The sequence below is a fragment of the Alternaria ventricosa genome (assembly GCF_023758065.1).
Source record: "Alternaria ventricosa strain BMP 2768 chromosome Unknown scaffold_4, whole genome shotgun sequence".
NCBI classification, from domain to species: Eukaryota; Fungi; Ascomycota; class Dothideomycetes; order Pleosporales; family Pleosporaceae; genus Alternaria; species Alternaria ventricosa.
Window position 1 is genome coordinate 2,031,834 of NW_026055684.1, and position 24,670 is coordinate 2,056,503.

General features: G+C 54.8%; 9 protein-coding genes across 9 annotated transcripts; 6 read left to right on the plus strand and 3 right to left on the minus strand.

Annotated features, from left to right (window-relative positions):
• Positions 1–327: 327 nt before the first annotated feature.
• On the plus strand, positions 328–2,478 carry J4E93_003360 (uncharacterized protein; the record flags this gene model as incomplete). The annotated part of the gene is made up of 1 exon (XM_049341299.1): positions 328–2,478. The coding sequence occupies one exon, from the start codon at positions 328–330 to the stop codon at positions 2,476–2,478; it is 2,151 nt and encodes a 716-aa protein (XP_049202181.1).
• Positions 2,479–2,827: 349 nt separating this feature from the next.
• J4E93_003361 (uncharacterized protein) lies at positions 2,828–3,742 on the minus strand (the record flags this gene model as incomplete). Its single annotated transcript, XM_049341300.1, has 1 exon — positions 2,828–3,742. The coding sequence occupies one exon, from the start codon at positions 3,740–3,742 to the stop codon at positions 2,828–2,830; it is 915 nt and encodes a 304-aa protein (XP_049202182.1).
• An 895-nt stretch (positions 3,743–4,637) lies between these two features.
• J4E93_003362 (uncharacterized protein) lies at positions 4,638–5,036 on the plus strand (the record flags this gene model as incomplete). Its single annotated transcript, XM_049341301.1, has 1 exon — positions 4,638–5,036. One exon carries the CDS (start codon positions 4,638–4,640, stop codon positions 5,034–5,036), a length of 399 nt encoding a protein of 132 aa, XP_049202183.1.
• Positions 5,037–6,525: 1,489 nt separating this feature from the next.
• Positions 6,526–7,135, minus strand: J4E93_003363 (uncharacterized protein; the record flags this gene model as incomplete). Its single annotated transcript, XM_049341302.1, has 2 exons — positions 6,526–7,013; positions 7,129–7,135. The coding sequence occupies 2 exons, from the start codon at positions 7,133–7,135 to the stop codon at positions 6,526–6,528; spliced, it is 495 nt and encodes a 164-aa protein (XP_049202184.1).
• A 1,089-nt stretch (positions 7,136–8,224) lies between these two features.
• Positions 8,225–12,125, minus strand: J4E93_003364 (uncharacterized protein; the record flags this gene model as incomplete). Its single annotated transcript, XM_049341303.1, has 3 exons — positions 8,225–8,344; positions 8,396–9,258; positions 9,308–12,125. 3 exons carry the CDS (start codon positions 12,123–12,125, stop codon positions 8,225–8,227), a joined length of 3,801 nt encoding a protein of 1,266 aa, XP_049202185.1.
• Positions 12,126–14,638: 2,513 nt separating this feature from the next.
• J4E93_003365 (uncharacterized protein) lies at positions 14,639–15,463 on the plus strand (the record flags this gene model as incomplete). The annotated part of the gene is made up of 3 exons (XM_049341304.1): positions 14,639–14,644; positions 14,698–15,092; positions 15,142–15,463. 3 exons carry the CDS (start codon positions 14,639–14,641, stop codon positions 15,461–15,463), a joined length of 723 nt encoding a protein of 240 aa, XP_049202186.1.
• A 1,704-nt stretch (positions 15,464–17,167) lies between these two features.
• Positions 17,168–19,572, plus strand: J4E93_003366 (uncharacterized protein; the record flags this gene model as incomplete). Its single annotated transcript, XM_049341305.1, has 2 exons — positions 17,168–19,180; positions 19,231–19,572. 2 exons carry the CDS (start codon positions 17,168–17,170, stop codon positions 19,570–19,572), a joined length of 2,355 nt encoding a protein of 784 aa, XP_049202187.1.
• Positions 19,573–20,236: 664 nt separating this feature from the next.
• J4E93_003367 (uncharacterized protein) lies at positions 20,237–22,474 on the plus strand (the record flags this gene model as incomplete). Its single annotated transcript, XM_049341306.1, has 1 exon — positions 20,237–22,474. The coding sequence occupies one exon, from the start codon at positions 20,237–20,239 to the stop codon at positions 22,472–22,474; it is 2,238 nt and encodes a 745-aa protein (XP_049202188.1).
• A 1,126-nt stretch (positions 22,475–23,600) lies between these two features.
• Positions 23,601–24,638, plus strand: J4E93_003368 (uncharacterized protein; the record flags this gene model as incomplete). The annotated part of the gene is made up of 2 exons (XM_049341307.1): positions 23,601–24,493; positions 24,551–24,638. 2 exons carry the CDS (start codon positions 23,601–23,603, stop codon positions 24,636–24,638), a joined length of 981 nt encoding a protein of 326 aa, XP_049202189.1.
• Positions 24,639–24,670: the final 32 nt, after the last annotated feature.

The following is a 24,670-nucleotide window of genomic DNA, read 5'->3' on the forward strand; positions in this document are numbered from 1 at the left end:
AAGGCTCGTGATGGTGAATGATGGCATGCGCGACTAGAGATGGCCCGAGCTTGTGCATGGGGTGCAAGCGTGCCAGGGTCCACAGGGCTGCGGAGACATTGGCATTGCGTGCTGAAGATGCTATCCAAGCCTGCCATTGCGCCATTCCACCTCCTCGTGCGCCCAAACTCTGTCGCTCGCTTGCCATATTTATGCGCAACGTGCCATCGAGTCGCCGTTACATCCGCCCTGCCTGCCGCCTGTTGAACCAGCGACCTGGGCTTCGCACGCGATATCGCCCCGGAATCTCGACAGCCCTCGCATCTTGCCGCAGCCCATGAATTGACCATGGCGTCGCAAACCACCCACGCCACCACCGCTCCTCCCCGACCAAGACGCCTTTCATGGCGCCCCCGAGACTCGTCGCCTGACGACTTCACCGCCGCCACCTCGACAGACCCGCACGCTGCCCTGATGCATGGCCACGACCACGAAGGCATGTCGGAGCGCACACGACACCAGCACGCAAGCACCGACGAAGCCGAAGAGGCCCAGGCGAACAAGTCGAAGAAAATGGAGAAGATGATCACGCCATACCTCGCCCAGCACATTCCCCAACAATATAACCCCCTCGGCGCCAACAGCCCAGGGCAGGACGAGCGTCCACGCACTGCCAACACCAAGTTCTGCTATCGACACCGTCCCGATCTACTCTGTCGACGACAAGCAGACGAGCCGTCCATGGAGCAACTGCAGGAACAACTCGGCAGAGAGTCCCAGGCCGACCAGCAGAGCATTGCCAACGTCTGGTCGCTCTTCTCGGCGGCTCCCTCCCGCCATCGCAACCTCATGCTGCAGGGCATCCTCGCCCAGTGCTGCTTTCCTCAGCTCTCCTTCATATCCTCCTCCGTCCGGAACCTCATCAAGATCGACTTTCTCGGCGCACTCCCCACCGAGTTGGGCTTCAAGATCCTCTGCTACCTCGACACCACTTCGCTCTGCAAGGCCTCGCAGGTCAATCGGCGGTGGAGACAACTGGCCGACGATGACGTCGTCTGGCACAAGATGTGCGAACAACACATTGACAGGAAGTGCACAAAGTGCGGCTGGGGACTCCCGCTTCTCGACCAACGTCGTTTGCGCCACGAGAAGAGACGAATACAATTACGCGCATCGGGGCGGGGCCTCAACGAGTGGTCGCCAAACATCACCCCACAGCCCGAGACCTCACCCGACACACTCGCTCATCGGTTATCCCAGGGCCCCGACCCCGCTGCCAGCACCAAGCGCTCTGTACCCGACGACGATTCTTCCCCGGAAGCTTCGAATAAGCGACCATGCACCAGCCTCCAAGCAGGTCAAGACCAAGCCATATCATACTTTGATCACCCTAAGAAGCGACCATGGAAGGATGTCTACAAGGATCGCTACAAGGTTGGGAGCAACTGGAAGTATGGGCGCTATTCGACACGTATATTCAAGGGCCACACCAACGGCGTCATGTGCCTGCAATTCGACGATGAAGTCCTCATCACCGGCTCCTACGATGCCACGATCAAAGTCTGGGACATCAAGACTGGCCAAGAGATCCGCACCCTCACAGGCCACACCCAAGGCATCCGATGCCTGCAGTTTGAAGACAGCAAACTGATCACCGGCAGCTTGGACAACACGATCAAGATCTGGAACTGGCGGACAGGCCAACTTGTAAAATCCATGAACGGCCACAGTGATGGTGTAATTGGCCTCCACATGGCAGACAAACTCCTCGCATCCGGGTCTTCAGACAACACCATCATGGTGCACGACTTCAGCCACATGAAGCGCACCACCTTACTAGGCCACACAGACTGGGTCAACGCCGTCAAGATCGACCTCCCCTCGCGTACCCTCTTCTCCGCTTCCGACGACATGACCGTCAAGCTATGGGATCTCGACACCCACCGCTGCATCAAGACGTACGAAGGGCACGTCGGCCAAGTCCAACAAGTGCTGCCCCTCCCTCAAGCCTTCGAAATTGACGAAGACGACTTTGTCGCAAACGCAAACAACGATACATCCGATACTGCCTCCCTTGCCTCGGATACCGCCCCGCCTCTTGCCCATACCTCGTCTTCTTCTTCTCACCACCACAGTCACCCCGAGGAACCAAGTTTCTTTCCCGACGACCCCTCTCGTCCGTCTCCGCCCTCATACATGCTCACCGGCTCTCTCGACGGCACCATTCGTCTCTGGCACGTACCTTCTGGTCGCTGTGTCCACCGCTTCTTCGGCCATGTCGAGGGCATCTGGTCGCTTGCCGCCGATTCACTCAGACTGGTTAGTGGAGCAGAGGATAAGACGATTAAGATATGGGATCCCCGGACGGGGAAACACGAGAGGACGCTTACGGGGCATACCGGTCCTATCACTTGCGTGGGCTTGAGTGACGAGAGAGTCGTTAGTGGGAGTGAAGATGGTACCGTTCGTGTGCATTGTTTTACCCCCGAGGGGGCCTGAGTGTTAAGGTGGTGGATTGCATAAATGACTGATGATTGAATGAACGAACACTGTCAGTGTGTTCTTGTTACGCGATTGTAGCGTTTTTATTCTTCTTTGGGCGAGGGACAGGGTTGGAGTCCCCGCCATCTACGATAGGATCTCATGGGCATTGGCGTTACATAGATACCCTCCTTCCCTCTTTAGCGACAATGTAAACATCTGAATTAAATGTGCTTGTTGTATCGAAACCCATCCATCTTTTTTCCGTTCCCTTGAGACCCCCCCTTCTATAGTGTTCATACATTATCTTCAATATGAAAACATAATAAAACAACCTGAAAACTGTTCCAGCCATTAACAAACATCCTCAAACGCCCAAACCCCTCTGAAGCCAACACACCGGCCCCTCTTTCACCCCCTTCGTATACGACCCATCCAGCAACAACCCCCTCTCCTTATCCATCCAATCCACAATCTTCTCCGCCGACTTGAAATCCAAGTCCCCCAATTTCGATTCTATCCCCGTAACACCAGCCTTGTCATACGCAACCTTGATGAACATCGAGCAGTCCCTCAGCGTCATGGCCAGCCTAAGGTTATGATCAAACGCCTCGGCGTTACTCTTAGGTCGACAAAGCACACCCCGCGGATCAAGCGAACTCTGCAGATTGAGGAGGTGTTGTAGGAGCGCGAGACCGTCGCTGATGGTAAGGTAATCCACGAGTGCTTTTACAAGCGCGGCGATGACGGCGGGGGATGGTCGGGCTTCTTTCCCAGTATTGCTGTCGAACTGTTCGGAAACTGTCGCTTGGGACCATGGTAGTAGGGACGAGGAGTTTCCATGCAGCAGCTGCAGGGGACAGATATAGTTATCCCTTTTCTTGGGTACAGAAACGTGCATGGCGCAGGTGCGGCAGCGGATTGCTCCAGGTGGTGCGTTGGGCGATTGCGCGAGCCATTTCGGTTTTACTTCGAGGGTGATGGATGTACCGGGTGTGGGCGACATGTCTGGGAGGAGGATGCCCCAGCACTTTCGTCGCGACTGGGGGGTTGCGAAGGTGTGCTTTTCGACGCGCGTGTAGAGGTGGCTCATGACGTCTGGCATGAGTAATACGCCTTCGTGGTCCATGAGGTGCTTTGTGAGATCGCGAGCGGGCTGTTGGGGTTTGTTACGTGGACCTGGGAGGAAGAGTGGCCGGATTGCATGCTCGAAGCCATGCAGGATTTCTAGGGATGACAAGTGTTTTAGGCCGCCTCTGGGTACGCGGAGGACTCTTCCCATCAGGCTTCGATGGGGTACTGATGTTGCTACGCCAGTTTTTCTGTCTTTGGAAAGTACATCGACGAACTGGAAACGTGTCGCGACAGTGCTGGTCTCGGGTCTGATCTTGAATATGACATTTGCAGCTCCTTTGTTTAGATAACCAAAAGTCACATGCGACCCAGCTGGTGTCGCATTCGTCGCCTGGACACAGCAGCGCGTCTGGCCATTTCCCTGCTCTTCCAAAAGGTGGTGCATTTCATCCTGGGTGAGTCGTATGGAAACCATGTTGGTCGGGCTCGTTGGCGTTTAAAACTGTTGTTGCCGGTCGGAGCATCCTACCAAGCCGCGCGCACACCCAGCCTGGCGACTATCGTGGGTGCATATGAGTGGTAGCGAGTCTTGATTTCTCGTGGTAGTGGATGGGAAAACAGGATGGACTCGTCACGCGCGTCCAATCGTGTGTCTGGGTCTCACGAGTAGGTGTTTTTGGTCGCCAACGTGTTCTGCGGTGGCCCTCTGGCACCCAAAGCTCCTGCGGTTGTGCGAAGCCCGAAAGATGACGTAAATGTACCGCACAACGGGGCGCTCAGGAAAACCCTACTGTGATGTTGCGGATGGGTCGAGGTACGGTGCGCAGACGGACGCGACATGGTTGCCTATGAATCTCGTCCAGGCTGACTTTTGTGGCGCTCAAGAGGCATGTTGGTTCCGTGGTTGGGGTGGATAATCGCCCTGTCTCACGTAATCTCGCGTCGGCCAATCATGAGAATAACGTGCATTTCTCGCGACTTGTGACGCTCTCTAGTTTGTGCCCGAACTACCATCTTTTCGAACTCGCCTGTCACGAGCTGTTCTCACCGCACATTCAATACCGGGATCATTCCAGTCATCGCAATCCATACTACGCGCCACAATGCCGGCTCCCTCGCCCCTTCCAACCTACCTCTACAAGATCCTCCCTGCTGCCCCGCCATCCCCCCTCCCCGCGCGTCTCCCGCTCTCAGACCTCGACCGCAATGACGGCTACATCCACCTTTCGACCTCGGAGCAAGTACCCGGCACTGCGGATAAGTTCTTCAGCGACGTCTCGGAGCTGTGGCTGCTGAAGATCAAGTACGACGTGCTGGTCGCGGGCACCGATGGCGATGGGCAGGTTCATGCGGATAAGAAGGGTGAGCTTAAGTGGGAAGAGGTCGGCAGAGGTTGCTTTGCGCATTTCTACGGCGCGGATTTGGGGAACGGAAATGTCGAGAGTGCGTACAAGGTTGAGAAGAAGGGCAGCTGGGCTGACAGCTTGAGCCTGGAGTGGTGAGCGAGGCTTGCATATTAAGTGTAGGCATATCGTGATAGAAACAATCCAAGAATAGACGCTGCCTCGGAGCAGAAGAGACGCTCGCGATGTCATGATGAGGGTACCGAAGCATACTTTCTGGACCACTCGCCGTCTAAAGGGTTCCTGGCACTCACATCCCAGGCAGGACGGCTTGATATGCTCAGCATATCCAACCATCTTCTTTTGTAAGCAGGACGCACTTATCCACGCCAAGGAGCACGACCATAAGAGCGCCATGCTACCAAGCATTGGGGCGTTCGCCGCCACGTTTGACCTGTACGAGGAAAGGCAAGAAAAGAATCGCATCGGCGATTTTGGCGAAGAGATTATACTGCACTATGAAATGATGGGACAGACAACATCAATCCTCCGCTTCCTTGTCCGGGGCTAGAAGAAGATTAACCTCAAAGCCATTGTAGAAGTGGTTAGTGAATTACCATCACTGTCTCTCGATTACCACAATGTAGATGGTCATTCAGCCGCCAATCAGACGGAACCAGCAAACTTGACATGTCGGATGGAGATGAACGCCGCAAACATATGCGTTCCAATTAGCGAGGCACGCAACATCGCTGGGACATGGGGCTTTGAATCCCAACTACAGGAGCTATGGGACGAGGCAGATGGACGAGGCAGCCCTCCGGGAGAATCTTTTGCAACTCTTGCATAAGCCCGCATAATCGGAGTCTTGCCGGTCATTGTGGTTCTGAGTCGGAGTTCTTGCGCATGGGGAAACGGGTTGTTCGGCGCGGGATGACTTGTTCTCAAGTCTTGGAAAAGCACCGGGTACCATGCAAAGCAGATGGTTCTTGGCTTTAAACGTTAGTGTCTACGATGTTTGCCAGCTAGAGTCTTGGAACAGAGACGAATAGGTGGCGCATATGGCACTGCACTAGCACACCGCATGGTGACGGTTCTAACTCATTAAGTTGAATTCTGTTGGCCATCTATCGGACCTTGACTATGCACCTAAGATAAGGTACTAGACATGATGCCGATGCTTTGGCGAATATAGAGTGCAGAGAAGACCATATTCTTGTCGCCCAAGAGAACCAAGATGAGCTCCAAGTCCCGGTCTACTATTTGTTGGATATAGTGGGAAGGTGTGCGCCAAATGGTCCTTTATGAAAGCTGAGCAAGCTAGGCAAGAGCTTGACCCCCGTGGCAACTACGGAGAAGAAATGGCATACCGCGTCAGTAGACGCACATGGCACAGCAGATGTATTTGAGACGCTATTGAGCGATTTCGAAGGACAGCTTTGATCAGGGTTGGCGAATGAGATCACGTGTACCCATCAGCCAAAAGGTAGGTAGCTAGGTAATGATACGAATCTACATTTGCAAGCAGATGTGCCTAGGTAGCTACCTAAGGAATATATGCAACCAAAGCATACTAGCCGTCCATAGACGACACATCCAACTTCAATGAGAACAGTTCACAAAACATCAACAAGTTATGTGTTCCTCTCTATTTCCCAACACTCCCCCACTCCTCCTCACTATAAACCCTCTTAACCTCATACAATCCAACCTCCTGCTTGAGCAATCCACCCATAACCTTCTTCGCCCACTCCGTCTGTCCACTCTCCTCCAACTCCTGCAACGGTAACACCTCCCCACTAAACTCATGCAATGCCAAATACCTCGGCGCCGTCTCCATCGCATCTCCAAACTGGAAGTCCTCCAGCGTAGACGCAGCCGCTAGTTTCAACCGGCGCGAGCGCACAAAGCCCGGTGCGCGTGAGAGAATCGGAAGGTGTTCTTCGCGGTACCACGCATCGAAGTCTGCGTCTGAAGAAGCGTCTTTGGGCGGTTGGAGAGCAGCTGAGATGACGAATTTAGTAGGCGATGTAGTGGTTCCCTTGACGGCTTGGATTTCTTCGTAGAAGCGGATGGCGAAGGCCGAGTTTTTGTAGATTGTGTTGATTAGTTCTTGGCTGGGAGGGTTCTTGCCGGCTATGTTTTTGAAGTCTTCACTTTCTCTGTAGACGAGGTCGGGGAATTCGTAGGTTACCTATTGGGGTTTGGGGGTTAGATGGGGGTCATTGTGGTTATAAATTTGGGGACGTACTAGCCATGGAAATTCATTGCTGTAGACAGATGGTGGTTGGGGTTGGATGGCTTGGTAGCGTACACCGGAGGGCACGCCGCCGAGGCTGATGACTTCTTGGATGTGTTCCTTTCATTTCTCGTCAGCTTCTTCGTGGTTTTATGGGAAACTGCTCATGAAGAAGGATCGAAGTACATACATTCTCGTACCAATCGCAGAACTTCTCAGTAGAAAGCTTATCAGGATTCACGACGCGTGAAGCAACCCATAGTACACCGGGAGCCATGATTCTAGCAACGATGCTTTCGATTCAGATAGTTGTTTGGCCGTGTGATCGGTGAAGAAGCAGTGGATAGATGCCGGTAGGAGAATAATAACGTTCCGGCAGTATAGTGACAAGGAACGACATCGGAGGTACTACTACACTGAGCTGAACCCCGTCATGTGATGGTTCGAGAAATAGGACCGACCATGAAGCTAGCCATAGACTAAGGAACACGTTATCCGACTAGACCTCCCATAGTGTTAGTGACGGTGGAGATACCCACTTCCAGCGTCGGTAACGGCGGTTAATCCGCATCTCGGGTATGGTGTCGGGATGCGAGCAAGTGAAGCGAACTAAAAGGCGCAGCCATAGTACCAAAACATAACTCTTCGGGATTGAGGTAGAGAGATGACAAATAGGAAAGAGAAGGTGATCAAACTCGCTAAATCGCATCTTCAGATTATATCTTCAACAATCGCACTACCTGGTATGCCTCCAACACATTTTGAGCCTAGTTGCCTTTGGAAAACCCAACGAGATCAATCACCGTGCGAGTCTATTATGATACAAATGTATTCTCTCCTCTTGACCTCAGAGAAGGAGAGTAATAATCAACGTGATCAACCATCGCCACCGCCCGCGGCTCGGTCGAGGCACTTCCTGAGCTTTCCCTGACCACAATGTCGCATGCCTCCGCTGACAAGTAGGATGACATAGAGAACCGCAAAGCAGTCATCAGCAGAAAAGATGGTGCATACGTGGCTGTGATTATGCGTTTGCCACTGGTTTCGTGCTCGTGTGTTCGAGGGTAGAGGCTCGACGTTAAGGTTTTGTTGCGGGCTACTGTCGAGTCTAGCTCTTCTCGTATGAGCGCTGGACATCAAGCGACTGCTTTCCACCGTTTGCAGTTTGCCAGAAATCAAGACTGGCAATGACATCGGTGCCGAGTTCATCTTCATAGGAGTACAGGATCTGGATTTTGTTAGCTTTCTGTACGAATGTGATCTTATGTGATTGACTTACTTCTCGTGTCGAAGTGTGTAACCATCTAATGTTCTTGGCTGTAATGATGTGCACCAGACCGCCGCTCTCCATATGGCGTATCTCGATGAAGCTAGGCTCAAAGGCAAGGATGTAGGGGTTAAAGATGGCGAAAGCTTGTGGTGTGCCCTCCCAAGTGATCTTCCAGTCGGGCCTTGCCCGCCAGCCGTTACGGTTGACGAAGAAGGAGTAATCTGTGTAGCAAAGCAGGAACTCGCTTGCCATACGCTCGATATGAATTGGCTTGATGTTCTCCTTGCGTACGACGAAGTCAAGCGAGGTATCTGCCTGGTCGAGCAGCGATTGTGTTTCAAGCGTCTCCAGACTAACGACTTCGAAACCGCGTGCACAGCCGACACATAGCTTGGATCGCAGGAAATGTATAGATGTCGATTCGGTGGGAATGTAGAACTCCTTGTAGGGCTTGAGCTGGTCTGCTCCGCTCGTTGAGAGCATCATCTTCGCGAAACCTGACTTCTTGTTCTTGTTACCCATCTGCTCCTTTGGCTCGTACACCTTGATAGTGGTCGAGAGCGCGGATGTCTTGACTGCAGCCACCAGTTGCTGCCCTAAGCAGATGCCAGCCTTGAAGAAGTTGGCGTGGCAAATCTTGCGTGGCCGCTTGACCATGGACTGGGTCTCGTCGGATTCCAGAGCCTCTGTCGAGTATGAATATAACGTTTTATCGGCTAACACAAGCACGATTGCGTGTTGTTCGAGAACTTCGATCTGGGTTACACCCTTGCAATCCAAAACACGACGAGGTCGCATGGAGGCATCCTTTGGCTTCCGCTCCACGACATAAACACCAGCATCAGTACCAAGAGCCAGTTTGCGACCACCGTCTGTCAAAAGTTAGTATCGAGATTATTAGTAGGATGATGAGATACATACCCAGCGGAACAGCGCAGGTGACTCTGATGGTCGGAGAGAAAAAGCCTTCGTTGACGATCGTCTTAGTGAAGATGTTACTTCGCTCCCTCAGACTTCGCTGCTGTGTGTCGATGTGCTCCATCCATTTCTGCTGAGATATGGGGGTGCTGGCAAATAGTGTCAACTCGTAACCGCCCTTTCCAAGATGTTTGAAGGTGATAGGGTATCCTTGCTGCTTGGGGTCGTTGTTTTTTGGAGTAGCAGCGGCAATGGCCTTGCCAGCGATCAAGTTGGCTGATGGTCTCTTGGAAATGCCCAACTTGGGATTGACCTCCTCCATCTGGGTGATGACCAACAGCTCCAGAGGTATAGGCTTCTTGTAGACTTTCTGCTCCTCGCGCTTGTTGACAGTCTTCGCCCGGACCAACAAAACTGCATGATCGAACAAGTAACAAGTAATGTCACCAGTGGTCTCAGTGGGAGTCTTCTTCAAAGTACCCTTGAACACCAATTGCCGGTTCTCGTCGGTCAGCTTCAGATCCACAAACTCTCCAGGCCTAAACTTAAGGTCCTTGTTGAGCTGCATCAGATTGAAATGGTTTTCCGCCTTTCCAGATTCCACGTTGACCTTCGACAGAGTCTCCTTGATAATCTTGATGACCTTGGGAATGTCTTCCTTATCGGGATTGTCATCGGCTGTGTACTTTGCGATGTTCTCCAAGAGCAGCGGGTACCTGGCCAATCTTGTTGTTGGTTTGGTAAGATAACCATTGAGCTCGAGCTTTCGCGATTCCTTCATTCTCTCTACCTCATCGACAAACTTGGCGAATCCGGTATTTGTGCGTTTCTCATGCTCAAACTCGTACTTACCGAAGAGCTGGTTCGCACCGTACTTTATGAAGGGCGCAAAATGTGGCACATACTCGAGGAAGATGTCTCCGACATTCCGAACAACGGGTTCCTTCTGCTGGCGCCTCGTGAGCTGTTCGGCCATACGCGAGTTCACCATGTAGACTTCCTGGCAGTTTGAGAAAACAGTGCGGACGAACTTCTCGCGGCGGTGCTCGGGGATGGGTGAAGTCGCGGGGTTACGGAGAGGCTTCATCCAGAAGTCGCGGAGATACTCCAGGTCCTTTACGAAATCGCGTTCGGTATACATGAGCTCAGATATGACCTCTTGTCGCTTCTGCTCCTTCTCAGACACACTCTCAGACACTTCCTTAGGCACAGTGTTGATCCAGAGTTTCTGCTCTTCATTGTCCTTGTCCTCATGCAAACTCGCCCTAGACTCCTCACGCTTGAGACCTGGCTGAATGCGCATGTTCAGACGAGCCTGCTGCTCGAGGCGGCGGGGGCAAGCAATGGAGTAGCACAGGCGGTCGCGAGTGCACGTGGGAGAGTAACATTCGGTGAGAAGCGTGAAGACGCCGTTGATCTCAGACTTGTCCTCTACCATGGTCTCGCGGAATTGGTAGATCTCGTTGGTCGAATCTCGCAACCGGTGAGCGTAAGTCACATCGTGGAAGAACTTTTGGGCGTCCAAAGAGCGGCCGAGAAGCAGTGCTAGATTACGATCCGTCGTCTTGATGATGAACGAGATGAGGTCAACCGCGTCCGCGCCGGTAAAGGCACTCTTATACACCAGACCGTCCTTCTCTTTCTCTGTTAGACCAACTCGATCCTGGAAGGTTTCGGCAACTCGTGATAGCAAGGCGGGGTACACAAGCGGTGCGCGTCGCTGGGCGGCAGGAACCTGTTGCCCCTGTGATAGCGAGGTCATGGACTGATTCGAGGTTCTGTTGTTGCTGGCGTTGCTACCCATAGTCTGGGTAGAGTCAGGACGCGATGTCATCGAAGACATGGTGTTGGTTCGTTCGGACGGAGGCACAACGGTCGATGCCATGGACATGGTGCGGGACTGGGTTGGTACGCTGCCTTGGCTGATGCTCCTGGGGTTTGGCGGGAGTCCAGCGTTCATATGCTGGGGCTGGCCGGGCGCTCCAGGTGCCATTTCCGATCCGCCAGACTCTCGTCTTCGGTTTGGTATGATCCTGCCGCTCATTGTCTGAGTGTGCTCGGGGTCTCTGGTGTAAGAGGTCATAGACATTGTCCGTTCGTCGGGTCGTTCTGGAACAACACGCCCCTGGGCAGTAGTCCGTGCCATGTGGTTCATATACGGTTGTTGGCGGAAGGTGTTTGCTTGCGAGGGGTGAGAAGGTCCTCCGGGGGTGAATTGCGGGCGCGGATTCAAAGCTAGTGACTGCGAGCGATACGGGTCAGCGTTCATTGCAGGGCCCGGTGGGCCGGGAAAGCGGTTGGGTATGGGTTTGGTGAAGGGGGGCTGCCCTGGAGGGGAGGTTCGCGGGTCAAAGCGCTGGGGCTGTCCGTATGGCTGACGCTCCGGGCGAAGCGGCTGGGGGAGGTACTGCGGCTGCGGCTGGCGTTGAGGCTGCGGAGGGCCCTGGTGGTATCGTGGGTCTTGGCCGTAGCCGTTCGGCATGGGGCGATTGTAGGCATTTTGGGGGTCCATGGGCCGCTGCTCTCCGGGATTGCTGCCCGGGCGCGCGTCGTATTGGGGATGAGGGCGACGATCATAGCCATTGACCGGCTGGCGCATGGGCGGGGCGCGCTGCATCATATCGGCAGTCTGGCTGGACATGGTGGCAGCTCTGTCGGGCATGCGCATGTGAGACTGCGAAGTCATGGTCTGCGAGCGGCCGGCCATTTGGGGGCTGGCGCCGAAGATGTTGGTGAAGGCGGTTTCCCGTGCGCCCGAGGGCTGGCCATGGTTGGGACCGCGCGCATACTCTGGACGTTGGTGGTTCCCGTAGTCGGCCATGTCTCTGCGCAGTCTTGCCTGGTCGGGGTGCAGTGCCGCGGGGTGTGGCCGAGGGGAGGAGGGCGACTGGGGCAGGAAGGGTTGAAGCCGCCCAGCGAGGACCCAGGGCCGTCCTGAATGAAGATACGTGAAGATGCGAGGTGGTGTAGGTGCGAAATGGGCGGGTATGGTGTAGTCGTATCCACGATCGTGTGTATTAGAAGCGCTGGGGCGTGCTGCCCCCCGAAGCAGCCTAGTGCCATTCTCCTACGAACGCCCAGCGCAACGACTATCAATCATTCAACGCCTCACCCATCACGCGTCGACTCCCTCGCTACTACACCACCCGCCCGACCTGCGCATCACCCGAGCAGGCATCATGTCGTCAAATGAGCTCGCGCCGAGCTTCGCGCCGTTCTTTGGCATGGTGAGTGCCACGCCGTGTTGATGACTTCATAGCTAACCTACGACGCAGAGCGGAATCGCGTTTGCTGTGAGTAGCACCTCTCCCACGTAGCTGTCGAACTAATATACGAACCGCGCCCAGATGATCTTTGGATGTACGAGACCCGACCCAACCGCTTGGACGTGCAGGAGCTAACGGCAGCAGGCGCTGGAGCTGCCTATGGCACAGCCAAAGCAGGCATCGGCATCGCTGGTATCGGAACATACAGGCCAGACCTGATTATGAAGGTAGGAAGCTGTCTTTGGTGTCTGTAAGAGCTCCGGCTAACAAGGGCAGTCGCTCATCCCCATCGTCATGTCCGGTATCTTGGCCGTCTACGCCCTCGTCATATCCGTCCTCATCGCTAGCGACATTAAGCCGCCGCCGGACAACACATACTCGCTGTATGCTGGATTCATGCACATGGCTGCCGGTCTGTCAGTCGGGTTATCTGGCCTGGCTGCGGGTTACGCGATCGGAATCGTGGGAGACGCCGTATGTAGCGTTGGTTCTACAATGGCGGCACACACTGACACATGTAGGGTGTACGCTCTTTCATGCGCCAGTCGAGGATCTTCGTCGGCATGGTCCTCATCCTCATTTTCGCCGAAGTCCTGGGTCTTTACGGGTACGTCCAACGGAGTGATGCGACTAGCCAACAACTAACATGCTTAGACTCATCGTCGCACTCATCCTCAACACCCGAGCAAGTGGCTGAGCTGCAAATCACGCAAGACTTGTCTCTTCTAAACGTCTACACTCAACTCCTACGTTGTAGACGAACTTGGCGGTGGGCATTTGTACGACTACATGGTGTAGATATAGTTGACGAGCATGCAATACTTGGAGTTACAGTTTTCGGAGTTTGGGCATATCTAGTACAGTCGAATAGCATGTTATATCCTCGTATGGCGATTCGTATCGAAATGAGATGAACAGGCAGAATGGCAGAACGTCGGCCGATAGCGTGTAATTACGTCTGGTGCGGCCGAGTACGGGAAGTCTGTTTAAGCAGTAGCTAACAGGAACCTAAAAAGGCACTATGTTTGCTCACATCGGAAAGTTAAAAACACATCAGGTTCGTACTCGACAAGTGGAGCGGCGTGCCGTCTCATCAGGCTTAAGTCGGCTTTGTTGCAAGCCCAGTCCCCACGCCCTGCGTCATTGAGTGAGTGATCAAAAGCCCCCGCCATGCATGCACCTGGTCGCGCCCGCTTTATAGTCCAACGTGCCCCTTGGCCGCGGTCGTCGAGTGCTACACGCCCGGCCGACCCGCCTAACCACAGGCTGCCCTTCACGATACGTTTGCTTACTACGCACCTACAAACCCGAGGATTGACCCCGCCGCTGCCTGTGCCTGCTGCCATGAGTTGCTTCCGTTACTGATTCCGGATAAGACAGCACCTGAGCAACCCACCCGACCCCTCGATCGCGCCTACTACTCGCACCCCTACCCCGTTGTCGCAGGCGCATAACCCGCCACCATGGCGACTACCTTCAAGAACATGCTGCACCCCATGCAACACCACCGGGACAAGAAGGAGGCCTCTTCACCGTCGCATTCTGGCCCGCTACACGACCGCACCGATTCGGCCATGGACCGACCGCGCGAGGAAGAGAAGCAGCACCTGGCGCAATGGGAGGCGCAAAAGCACACGCTCAGCCACGACGAGATTGACATTGACCCGGAGAAGAAGCCCGTCGGCCACTCGTCCAAGGTCCTGCGCGAGGAAGACTTTGAGCTGATCAAGACCCTCGGCACCGGTGCGCATACTTGTCCACGCCGCTAGACGAGGACAGGACGCTGACTCTACGTCAGGTACATTTGCGCGCGTGTGGCTGGTGCGATTGAAGGACGCAAAGGCGGGCGACGAGAACAAAGTCTTCGCATTGAAGATTCTGCGCAAAGTCGATGGTACGTCTGCGCCCTCGACATGCGCCCTCTGCATCTACTGACGCCCGTCGCCCAGTCATTCGGCTCAAGCAAGTCGAGCACGTCCGGAACGAGCGCAATGTTCTGGCTAAAGTGGCTGGCCACCCGTTCATAACCACCATGGTTGCCAGCTTCCAATCCCTGGACTCCCTCTACATGGTGGTACGTAGCGGCGTCTATCGCGAGCACTCGTCAATGACTGACATGGTGGACAGCTCGACTACTGCCCCGGCGGCGAAGTTTTCAGTTACCTGCGGAGAGCACGGCGCTTCAACGAGCCCACCTCACAGTTCTATGCTGCCGAGATTGTCCTTATCCTAGAGTTCCTCCACGAGAGGGAAGGCGTCGCATATCGCGACCTAAAACCCGAAAACATACTCATAGACGCCGAAGGCCACCTCAAGCTGGTGGACTTTGGGTTTGCCAAGAAGGTAGAGAATAGAGAGACCTACACACTCTGTGGCACACCCGAGTATCTGGCCCCCGAGGTCATCCGGAACACAGGCCACGGCACAGCAGTCGATTGGTGGGCGTTTGGTATCCTGGTGTACGAGTTCCTCGTGGGACAACCACCGTTCTGGGACCAGAACCCAATGAAGATTTACGAGCAGTACGCAGGTATCCATGATGTCCGAGAGAGGAGAGCTAATGTCTTATAGAATCGTAGAAGGACGTGTACGCTTCCCTTCTGCCATGTCCCCCACTGCGCGCGACCTCATCTCCGGCCTCTGCACCGTCGACACATCCAAGCGACTGGGTAACGTCGCAGGCGGCGCTCAACGTGTGAAACAACATGAGTGGTTTAAGAACATTGACTGGCAGAAGCTGTACAACCGCGAAGTCCAGGGACCCATCGTACCACATCTAAGGGGGCCCGCTGACACACGCAACTTTGATGAATACGAACCGGAATCGGAGAAGAGAGACCCATATACCAAGGAACTGAGCGACAAGTGGGAAGAGAGCTTCAAGGACTTTTAGGTCTAAGTCTTTGGGCTTCACAAGGGGAAGCCCGAGAACGGGTCGTCGCCTTGGATATGATGTGTCGAGCCTGAGAATCGAGACTCGAACAGAGGGCTAGAGGGATGGCATTGGATATGCAACCCGGGTCCATCACGAAGCATTGTAAATGGAAGGCGAAGGGGGCTTTGTGCTTGGTGGGGTATTTTGTTGTTATGACGAGTTTCCCCGTCGCCCGCACGCTATACGTGCTGAAACCGATACCGGTACGCTTTGGTATGGAGCGCATACCAGCTCTATGAAATGTGAACGTATCTTATGTATGAGGTATAAGCATTGCTAACGTTCACTACTAAATCACCCTTGTTGGTTTTCGTGCTCATGTCTTCACTTCTTCTCTGCCGTCATTCAAGGAGGCACGTGTATGGCAACTCATACACGGAAAAAAAATGAGCAGGTCTGCAGCCTACATCAATGTAAAATCATGCAAAGTGGGTTCACCGCCACTGACGTAGGCTCCAGGGTGCTCGATTTTCTTCCTTAATGAAGTGATGGAAGTGTGCACGCACGCATCTACATGTTCAAGAAATGGCAAAAAAGATGGCAAAAACATACAACAGCGGGGATTCCCCGGTGGTCACCCACCCGAGTACTAATCTACCGGTATCATGCTTAAGTACCGCTGAGCGAACGGGAAGCGCTGATTTCATGATCCTGTGGTCGTATGTGGAAGAATGGGACAAAAGTGTGATATTTCAAGCCGTGGTGAATGAGTTGGCGACAACAAGCTGACGTAGCGACAGAACACAACTGTGACATAAATCTCTACTATAAACTTTGATGGTGTTTGACCGCCGCAACAAGTCGAGCAGGTCCGTCAAGTCTGTGAAGATAATAGTCGCATCTCGTGATAAGCGTTGCAGTTGGCGACTACTTATGTATGGTAGCGACGTATTAGGAAGTGCGGTTGCACATGTCAGCCAATGGGCTGTGGTGGTGCCCTCATCAGCCACACCACATCTGGCATAGATCGTACCGTATATCAGGTTATCGCAACGAGGTGCATACATGTGGCGAAGGCTGCATCGCGAGATCCGGAGGAATCGACGATGGGTGTGCGGGTGCAGAGGGGCTACGCCTTGGAGTACAGGCGGCCCAGAGGAGATAGGAGGTGAGGTGGAGATGAGTTGGCGCTGAACGCGCTGGGGTAGCCTGTGAAGCAGAGTTCAGGCGCTCAGCTGTGATACGCGATGCTGCTGTCATTGGGTTCAAACACGTCTTGCACGCTTCAGGGCCTTGATGGCATGATAACTACGTAGGCAGACTGGGCACACAGTCCGGTGGCAGGCCTGGAAGTTGGGCGGCATAAGTGAGAGGGGGCATGGGGAATGCGCTCCTCTTTCCAAGGCCCAAGCGCGCTTTGAGATTAACATGGTAATACTTGCTTGCAAGAAGCACAACACGACGCATTTCCTTTTCGTGTCTTGTAGTAATCGATCCATGCCCCTTTCCTTCTTGTTCTAATCGTAGTTGTCTATTCTTTCTGGTGTGCCCGCCGCATCACGACCCTCTTGGATTACCGGCAAGTGATGGATAGCCAGGCCAAGCGCACCCCATAGCTTCGTTAGCAGCCAGGCCGCCATTTATTTACCCAACGCCCGCACCACGACGGCCTCGCAGCGCATCTCCAAACTGCATGCTGGGCGCCTCCGGCTGGTTTCTGGCATGAGCAGTATCAAGACACGGCTGCAGAATGCGCGGTCCAAGTTGTTGAGACGCAGCAGCGCGACGTCGAGCAGTGCACGCTCACTCACTTCCTCGCATGGCAGCGAGAGGCATGCGCGCCCGCCGCCGACCAGCTCCCTCCGCAAGAGCGTCTCGCTGCAGCAGCTGCCCGAGGTGTCTGGCGCGGAGACTCCCGACGACAAGACAGCTGATCCGCGCATGGTCAGGTCGGATGTGCTTGGAGTGGCCGCCGACAGTCAGGCCGACGGCAACGGCAGCACTGGCAGCCTGAACACCTCGCGAGATCGACACTCGACCTGCACGAGCATCGCGAGCAGCGCAAGCCACCACCACAACCACCAGCGCCAGCCCTCCGCCGACGTGCCTGTCGTCCTCCCAGAGGTGACTCTCGAGGCGCCCACGCCTCTCCACCCCGTAGTGCAGCAGCCTGCCGAGCTCAACCGCGCCGAGCCATCGTCGCTTTCTTCCGCCCCGAGCGACCACACCACCACCGAGCCTGTCCCCGCCAGCAGCAACGACACCTCGCACAACCCATCGCCCGCGCTCGTCCGCCGCCAGTCCGTCGTCAACAAGACCGATGCCCAGATAATCAAGAAGCTGCTCGTCCCCGACATCCCCCAGGCTGCCATCCAGACCGGCCCGCCCACCGTCGCCGACTACTTTGGCGGAGCACCCGCCAACTTCAGCGCTGGCATGCTGCACCGCAAGATCTGGGTCAAGCGGCCCAGCGCCTCGGCCACGCTGGTGCAGATCCGCGAGGACGATCTGGTCGACGACGTCCGCGAGATGATTCTCAAAAAGTACGCCAATTCGCTGGGAAGGAGCTTCGACTCGCCCGACGTCACGCTGCGCATCATCCCGCGCGACAACCAGCGGGGAGGAGACCGCACTTTGGGCCCCGAGGAGGACATGTGCCGCACCCTGGATGCCTACTTCCCCGGCGGCCAGAACGTGACCGAGGCCCTCATCATCGACGTGCCCCAACGGAGAACCCCCAAGCCCTCACCACGCGTGCCCTTTTACTACCACCACGAAGATGGCGTCCACCCGCAGACCGAGTACTTCCCGCCCATGCCAGTCGTCGCTCCCTCTCCCGCTGCCTCGGGCCCGCCGCATGAGGCCCGCATGCCCCTGCCTCATGCGCCCCACTCGATAGCTGTGCTCAACACCGGACAGTTGCCTGCACTGCCCTCACCCGGCGGTACCAGACGAGGCCCGCTGCACGCCCATCGACCGAAATACCCTAGAACGCACACGGCCTCACCAACCACCCTCGGCGGCGGCATCCCCTCCTCTGCCACGTCTGTCCGCCCTCCAAACCGGCCGCGCCATGACTCCTCCGCCTCCGAAGCAAAGAACTCTGCCGCCTCGAACAACGCGATACCCACCCCGCCCGCTTCAGCCGACCCCATCTCTCACTCACAAACCCTCCATGAGTCGACTCCGCCCACCCCACGCATATCATCGCCCCAGCCGAACAATAAGAAAAAGCGGAGACCAAAGCCGCCTGTGGAAGCACCGAGTTTGCCAGCCGGTCTTTTGGATGGCTCAGTGCCGCCCATCAATGTGTTGATTGTAGAAGACAACATCATTAACTTGCGAGTTTTGGGTGCTTTCATGCAGCGTCTGAAGGTCAGATGGCAGCGTGCAATGAACGGAAAAGAGGCAGTCACCAAGTGGAAGGCAGGCGGGTTCCATCTTGTACTCATGGACATTCAGCTGCCAGTCATGAACGGTCTGGAGGCAACCAAGGAGATTCGGCGGTTGGAGCGTGTCAACAGTATCGGCGTCTTCAGCAGTGGCAGTAGTGAGGCCCCTAACAATAGGCTTGGATCAGAGGGCAACGGCAAAGACGAGCTGAGCGAGGATGACCGCCTCGGTGACAAGGGCATGTTCAAGAGCCCCGTCATTATCGTCGCGCTTACAGCCAGTTCGCTGCAGAGCGACAGACACGAGGCTCTGGCGGCTGGCTGCAACGACTTTTTGACCAAGGTAAGGACTCACGCCCTGTATTAGCAGATTCATACTAACACATGTCATAGCCTGTCAACTTTGTTTGGCTTGAACGCAAGGTCAAGGAGTGGGGCTGCATGCAAGCGCTCATCGACTTTGACGGTTGGCGCAAGTGGAAAGACTTTGCCGACAAGTCCGAGAACAACGACAGCACATCCAAACTCACCGTAGGCTACTCGAGCATGGCCCCTAACAAGAAATCGAGCAGCACCCTGAGCCCTACTTCTGCGTCCTCCGAGGCAAATGGCATAAAGAAAGACGGAGACTCAGAGAGAAAGAGTAAACGCAAGAGTCTCGGTGTCATACCGCAGCCCATACTACAAGAGGAAGCTGAGACACCGCCAGCTGAGGTTGACAGTGGCGACAACTGAGCTCCGTCATCGTTCCTCGATCCCCGAAACCACTCACCTATCAATCACCAAAACTCACTTGGCTGTAAATTGTCCCAACATCATATCCTCAGGCCCTTCCAACGCTCTTCAAGGACCCTATTTCTTTTTTGTCCGATTGCCTAGTACCCTCGCCTTGTTGTCTCCAGCGTTTAGTCCCATTACCCAGTTTCTGCCCGTCTGCCGGTCACTTGGGCAACTTCTTCGTGCAATCTGCTTCTGGGTTTAGAAGGGAGGTTGGACTCTCACTTTACATGTACACGATTTAGACGCTCAATTGGAAGAGCGTTCATTTGATATCGCATTGGGAGGTGCTAGGAGGCCTCTGTAACATCACAGAGTACCTGTTGATTTTAATTTTAATTCTGCGGAATCGTTTGCAGGCTTCTCTAAACTGTCGCTGCCGTGCTATTATTACTGGTCTTGATTTGAGTGAAACGCTTGATTTGACGAACTACGTCATCCTTTGAGCGCATGATGGCTCCTGGCATGTCGTGATTCAGAAAGTATCGCCCACGCGTTGGGGTGTTGCCGTGGAAACGCCTCGCTTAAACTTTCCGTCGTGGAGACCCCTCCAAACCCTGGCACCTCCATCGAGCCTCAACGAATCGACAACCGACTACACCATTCGCTCAGGCCCTCGAAGATGCCCGCAAAAGTCGTATACGGAAAGAAGAGGAATGGAGGGCGGACTGCATTCACAACGTTCTTGTCACCAGAGAAAGGAGTTGCGCACAGAGAGAACGAGGAGGAAATTGCGGTTAGCGGCCCGACACGTGACCTCCGGCGACAAACAGAACCAGAAAGAGACGATGTGTCAGTATTGGAGCAAGGACTGAGCAAACTACGGATAGAGAAAACATCACCTGTGGAAGATGAGGGTACGTTAAGGAAACGATCGCGGTCACGCAAAACGAAGCCTGGGCGCAACGAGGATACCACAAAGGAGAATGTCGTCCCATTCGAAGATGCACTGGACGAGAGCATGCAGGCTCTATCTATCAAGGGCCCCAAGGAGGATGAAGTCAATATGCTCAAAGAGCCACGTCGACCGCGAAAGGTGCTGAGCGATCGCAACATCAACGCCTTACACAATGCCTCACACAACGTTGACGAACTGGCTCGATCGATCCCGAAACCGAAGAAAGAGAAGAAACGCGTGGTTCCTACTATCGTCGCCCAGGATATAGTAGCTACACCTGCAAAGCCTCCAGTGCCAACGGATTCAGCTCGTTCAAAACCAGCCTCGACGCAGCAAGCAGCATGCCTTCCTACGCCCGAGCCGACACCTGAACCTGAAGATATATACACCGCCTATGCTTCGCCATTACTGGCGCTCAGTGATAGAAAGAAGCTTGTAGGGTTCCAGGAGTGGTCAGATGAGCTGGAGCCGCACTTCCAAGTTACCAAAATTGCAGAGGCATCGTTCTCAGAGGTATACCGGTTATCTGCGATATCACCTGCGAATGGTCTCAAGGAGGAGTCTGTGCTCAAACTCGTAGCGCTCAAGACACCACCAGCAGTTCCCCTACCAAGCCAGCTACACACTCGTGCGGTTCGAGATCGCGAAGCGCAATTAGACAAAGAGATGGAGCAGCGTGAACAGGACGACGCGTACAAGTCTCAGGTTGATGATGTTGCTTCTGAGGTTAAGCTCCTTCAGAATCTCACTCACATACCTGGATTCACCGTCTTCCGCGACCTCACGATTGTGCAAGGTAGACCGTCAGCTTCTTTCAACGATGCGTGGAAGGAATGGAACAAGGCGCGGCCACGCGGAAAGAAGAGTGAATTCCCCGATCCCAGTAAGAAGACTAGTTACGACGATTACCAGCTCTGGGCTGTAGTGGAGATGCAAGACGCTGGTACGGATGTCGAGAAGATTATGGAGACAGGTGGCATGTCGTCGATATGGGAAGCTTGGGACGTGTTCTGGGGGGTAGCCATCAGCGTAGGAAAGGCAGAAGAAGCGTGCCAGTTCGAGCATCGTGACTTGCATCTCGGCAACATCTGCGTTCGGTCTTCACGTTCAGGTGGAGACGTGCTGCAGCCCTCGATCAAAGACCCTTTGCGACGCAAACTCCGCTTCACTGGCCTCGATACGACTGTCATCGATTACACCCTGTCGCGCGCAGATATCCTCGCCTCATCATCCAAGTCCCGCAGGACGTCTGTTATGTCTCATGTTTCCAGCTCCACGGCCGCATCTGCGAGTGAGGAGATGGTCGACGTCGCTTATCTGGATCTCAACAAAGACCCCGCGCTCTTCGAAGGCGATGCAAGTGAAGAGTACCAATATGAGATCTACCGCTATATGCGCGGCGCAGCACTCTTCGACAATCCGTTACAATACGAGCCGTTGGATATACCGCAAGAGGAACACGTGGAAGAGGAAGAGCCAGAGCAAGCGCCAGTCACGCCCCGCCGCTCACCTAGAAAGAATACGCACATTCGCTTCGACTCAGGCGACGACGAGCCACAGATGCCTCGGCGATCGCCCAGGAAACATGGCGAGGAAACAGTACCCGACGTCGCACCGATACCAACGAAAGAGGAGCCCAAAGAAGACGTCTGGCGTAGCTTTCACCCCAAGACTAACCTCGTATGGATGCACTTTCTACTGCATAAACTCCTCAACCACCTCGCTGCTCTCTCTTCCGCACCACACCACGTTTCTTCTCGTCCTGTCCTTTCTAAACATGGCGAGGTGGATAACAAGAAAGTGGAGAAGAAGGCCATGAGAATGTATAAGGTGTTGCAGAATGTCAGCGAACTACTGTGTCCTGTCGCGCTGGGCAGAGAGGAGAGCCTGGGTAGCGTAAAGGAGTTGGTTGTGCTTGCTTTGGAGGAGCGGTGGGTCAGGGTTGAGGATGTGGCAGGCTGAAGATGTTGATTCCTGGCATTATTGGGAGTTTGGGTGCTTCATTGAAGGGGGATTTGCATTGGGCGGAGTTTGAAGACGTAGCATTGATATGAATCACGAATACGATCAGTCGCATACCTCAAATATGTCGCAGTGAAGACTAGCGGAAGCCATAAGCCCCGATATTCCGACTAAGGATAGTGATTGGTGAGGAAGAAAGCGACCGTTGAGTGCGCATGTGGAAGCAACGGTCATGAAAGCCAAGTCGGCTAGCGCAATCTACCAGTAAGCAACTACATGTCATCTGTCACGCAACCACTCATCATAGAGACCACCTGCACACTGTAAGCATACGCCCGTCATGCGCGTGCGCGTGCGAAAAAGTCTCGCCCCAAGAACCAAACAGCATCGAGTGTTCCCTCCAAAACACTAGAGACGGAAGCCTCGCCAGCCGAAACGAAAAACAGGAAGATAAACGAAGAAACGACCGGGAAGACGGCAACCCGACAACGAAAGCCGAACGACGCCACACCCCCAAAGCCACTAGCCCCCCATCATCCACAGGCCCTCCTTCCATGTGATGCAGAATGAAAGCAGCAGCGAAAGCCTCGCACTCCGCCACCGCAAACGGAAGGCAGAGCCCCCATCCTTATCTCAGCACGTGCGGTCGACAACGGTGCAACGGCGTCCGCGGGTACAAGAACGTCGCAACACGACCCATACGCCGGGTCGCGACACGCCCTCGCTTAGATGCATCGGACGAGGCCAAGGCGTCAGCGTCAATGACTTTGGGTGGAGCCGCGGCCTTGAGCCAATGGCGCGCGGTCAAGCACGGCAAGACTTGCGTCGCTTAGAGCCTTCTCCGTTCTGGCGAGGCAAAAGAGATTAGAGGCGCCGTCTGGCAGTACAAACACGGTGTATACGGTGGGTGGGTATACTACGTGCATGATAAAGGGCTAGGCTGTTGCGAGTGGGAGGGCGCTGCTGGGCTGGGATTAATTAGTCCACCTACCCACGTTGTTCGCCCGCGTTTTCGTTCGTGTTGGATCTTTGCTCTTCTACTGTAGAGTAGACGTTCTGGTAATCCCACATCTTCGTTCGTCGTCCATCGTTGTCTGCATTCTCCGTCCCTGCACATTCGCCCCCCATGCGTTCCCACGCACGAACCGGCCTCATCGCCGCCCTGGCCCTAGCAACGCAACTCCTCGTCGTCGTATCCGCACAAGAAGACCGGCCCAAAGGAAACTTCCGCCAATGTCTCGAAGTCAGCCCCGAATGCCCCGTCTTCGCAACGCTCTACGGGTACCGCCCTAATCTAGGCGCCAACGCCTTCCTCTGCGCCCTCTTCGGCATCCTCTGCATCGGCACGCTCGTCGTGGGTGTTCTGAGCCGCACATGGACCTACACTGCCGCACTGGCCGTTGGAACCTTCCTCGAAGCAGCGGGATATGCGGGCCGTGTTATCATGAACGACAACCCATGGAGCGAGTCTGGATTCAAATTGCAGATTTGCTGCTTGGTCCTTGGTCCGAGTTTCGTTGCTGCTGCGATTTATCTCACGCTTAAGCACTTTGTCTTGTACTGTGGACCGCAACATTCGCTGCTCAAGCCGCGTCTTTATCCCTGGATCTTCATCGGTTGCGACTTCGGTTCTATCGTTCTCCAGGCTTGCGGTGGTGGTATGGCGGCTGCGGGTGGCACAACGAACAAGGCGCTCATCGACGCGGGTAACAACCTGATTGTCGCCGGTATTGCGTTCCAGGTCGTCACCATGGCGGTATGTGGTGGTCTTGTCCTCGTCTACGTGTTCCGGTACCGCAAGGCGAGGAACCAGCAGGCTATGGGCGAGAAGAGCTCGTACGAGATGGACAAGGAGACAGGAACTGTGCGCCTGGCTAAGATCAAGCTGTTTGGCTGGATGATCGTCCTCGCGTACACAACTGTGCTTATCAGGTGTATCTACCGCTTGCCCGAGATGGCTGGTGGATGGGGGAACTCGCTCATGAGGAATGAGAAGGAGTTCTTGCTCCTCGATGGAATGTAAGTTCCACTGATCCAATTCTTGCCGCAAAGACATTATACTAATTTATGATGCAGGATGTTGGCTATTGCTTGCACGGTGCTGACGTGCTTCCACCCCGCGTACTTCTTCCCTCCTTTCGCTGCTTTCCGCAGCCGCAAGTAGATTTTCTCTTCTTCCCCTTCTTCATCGACAGT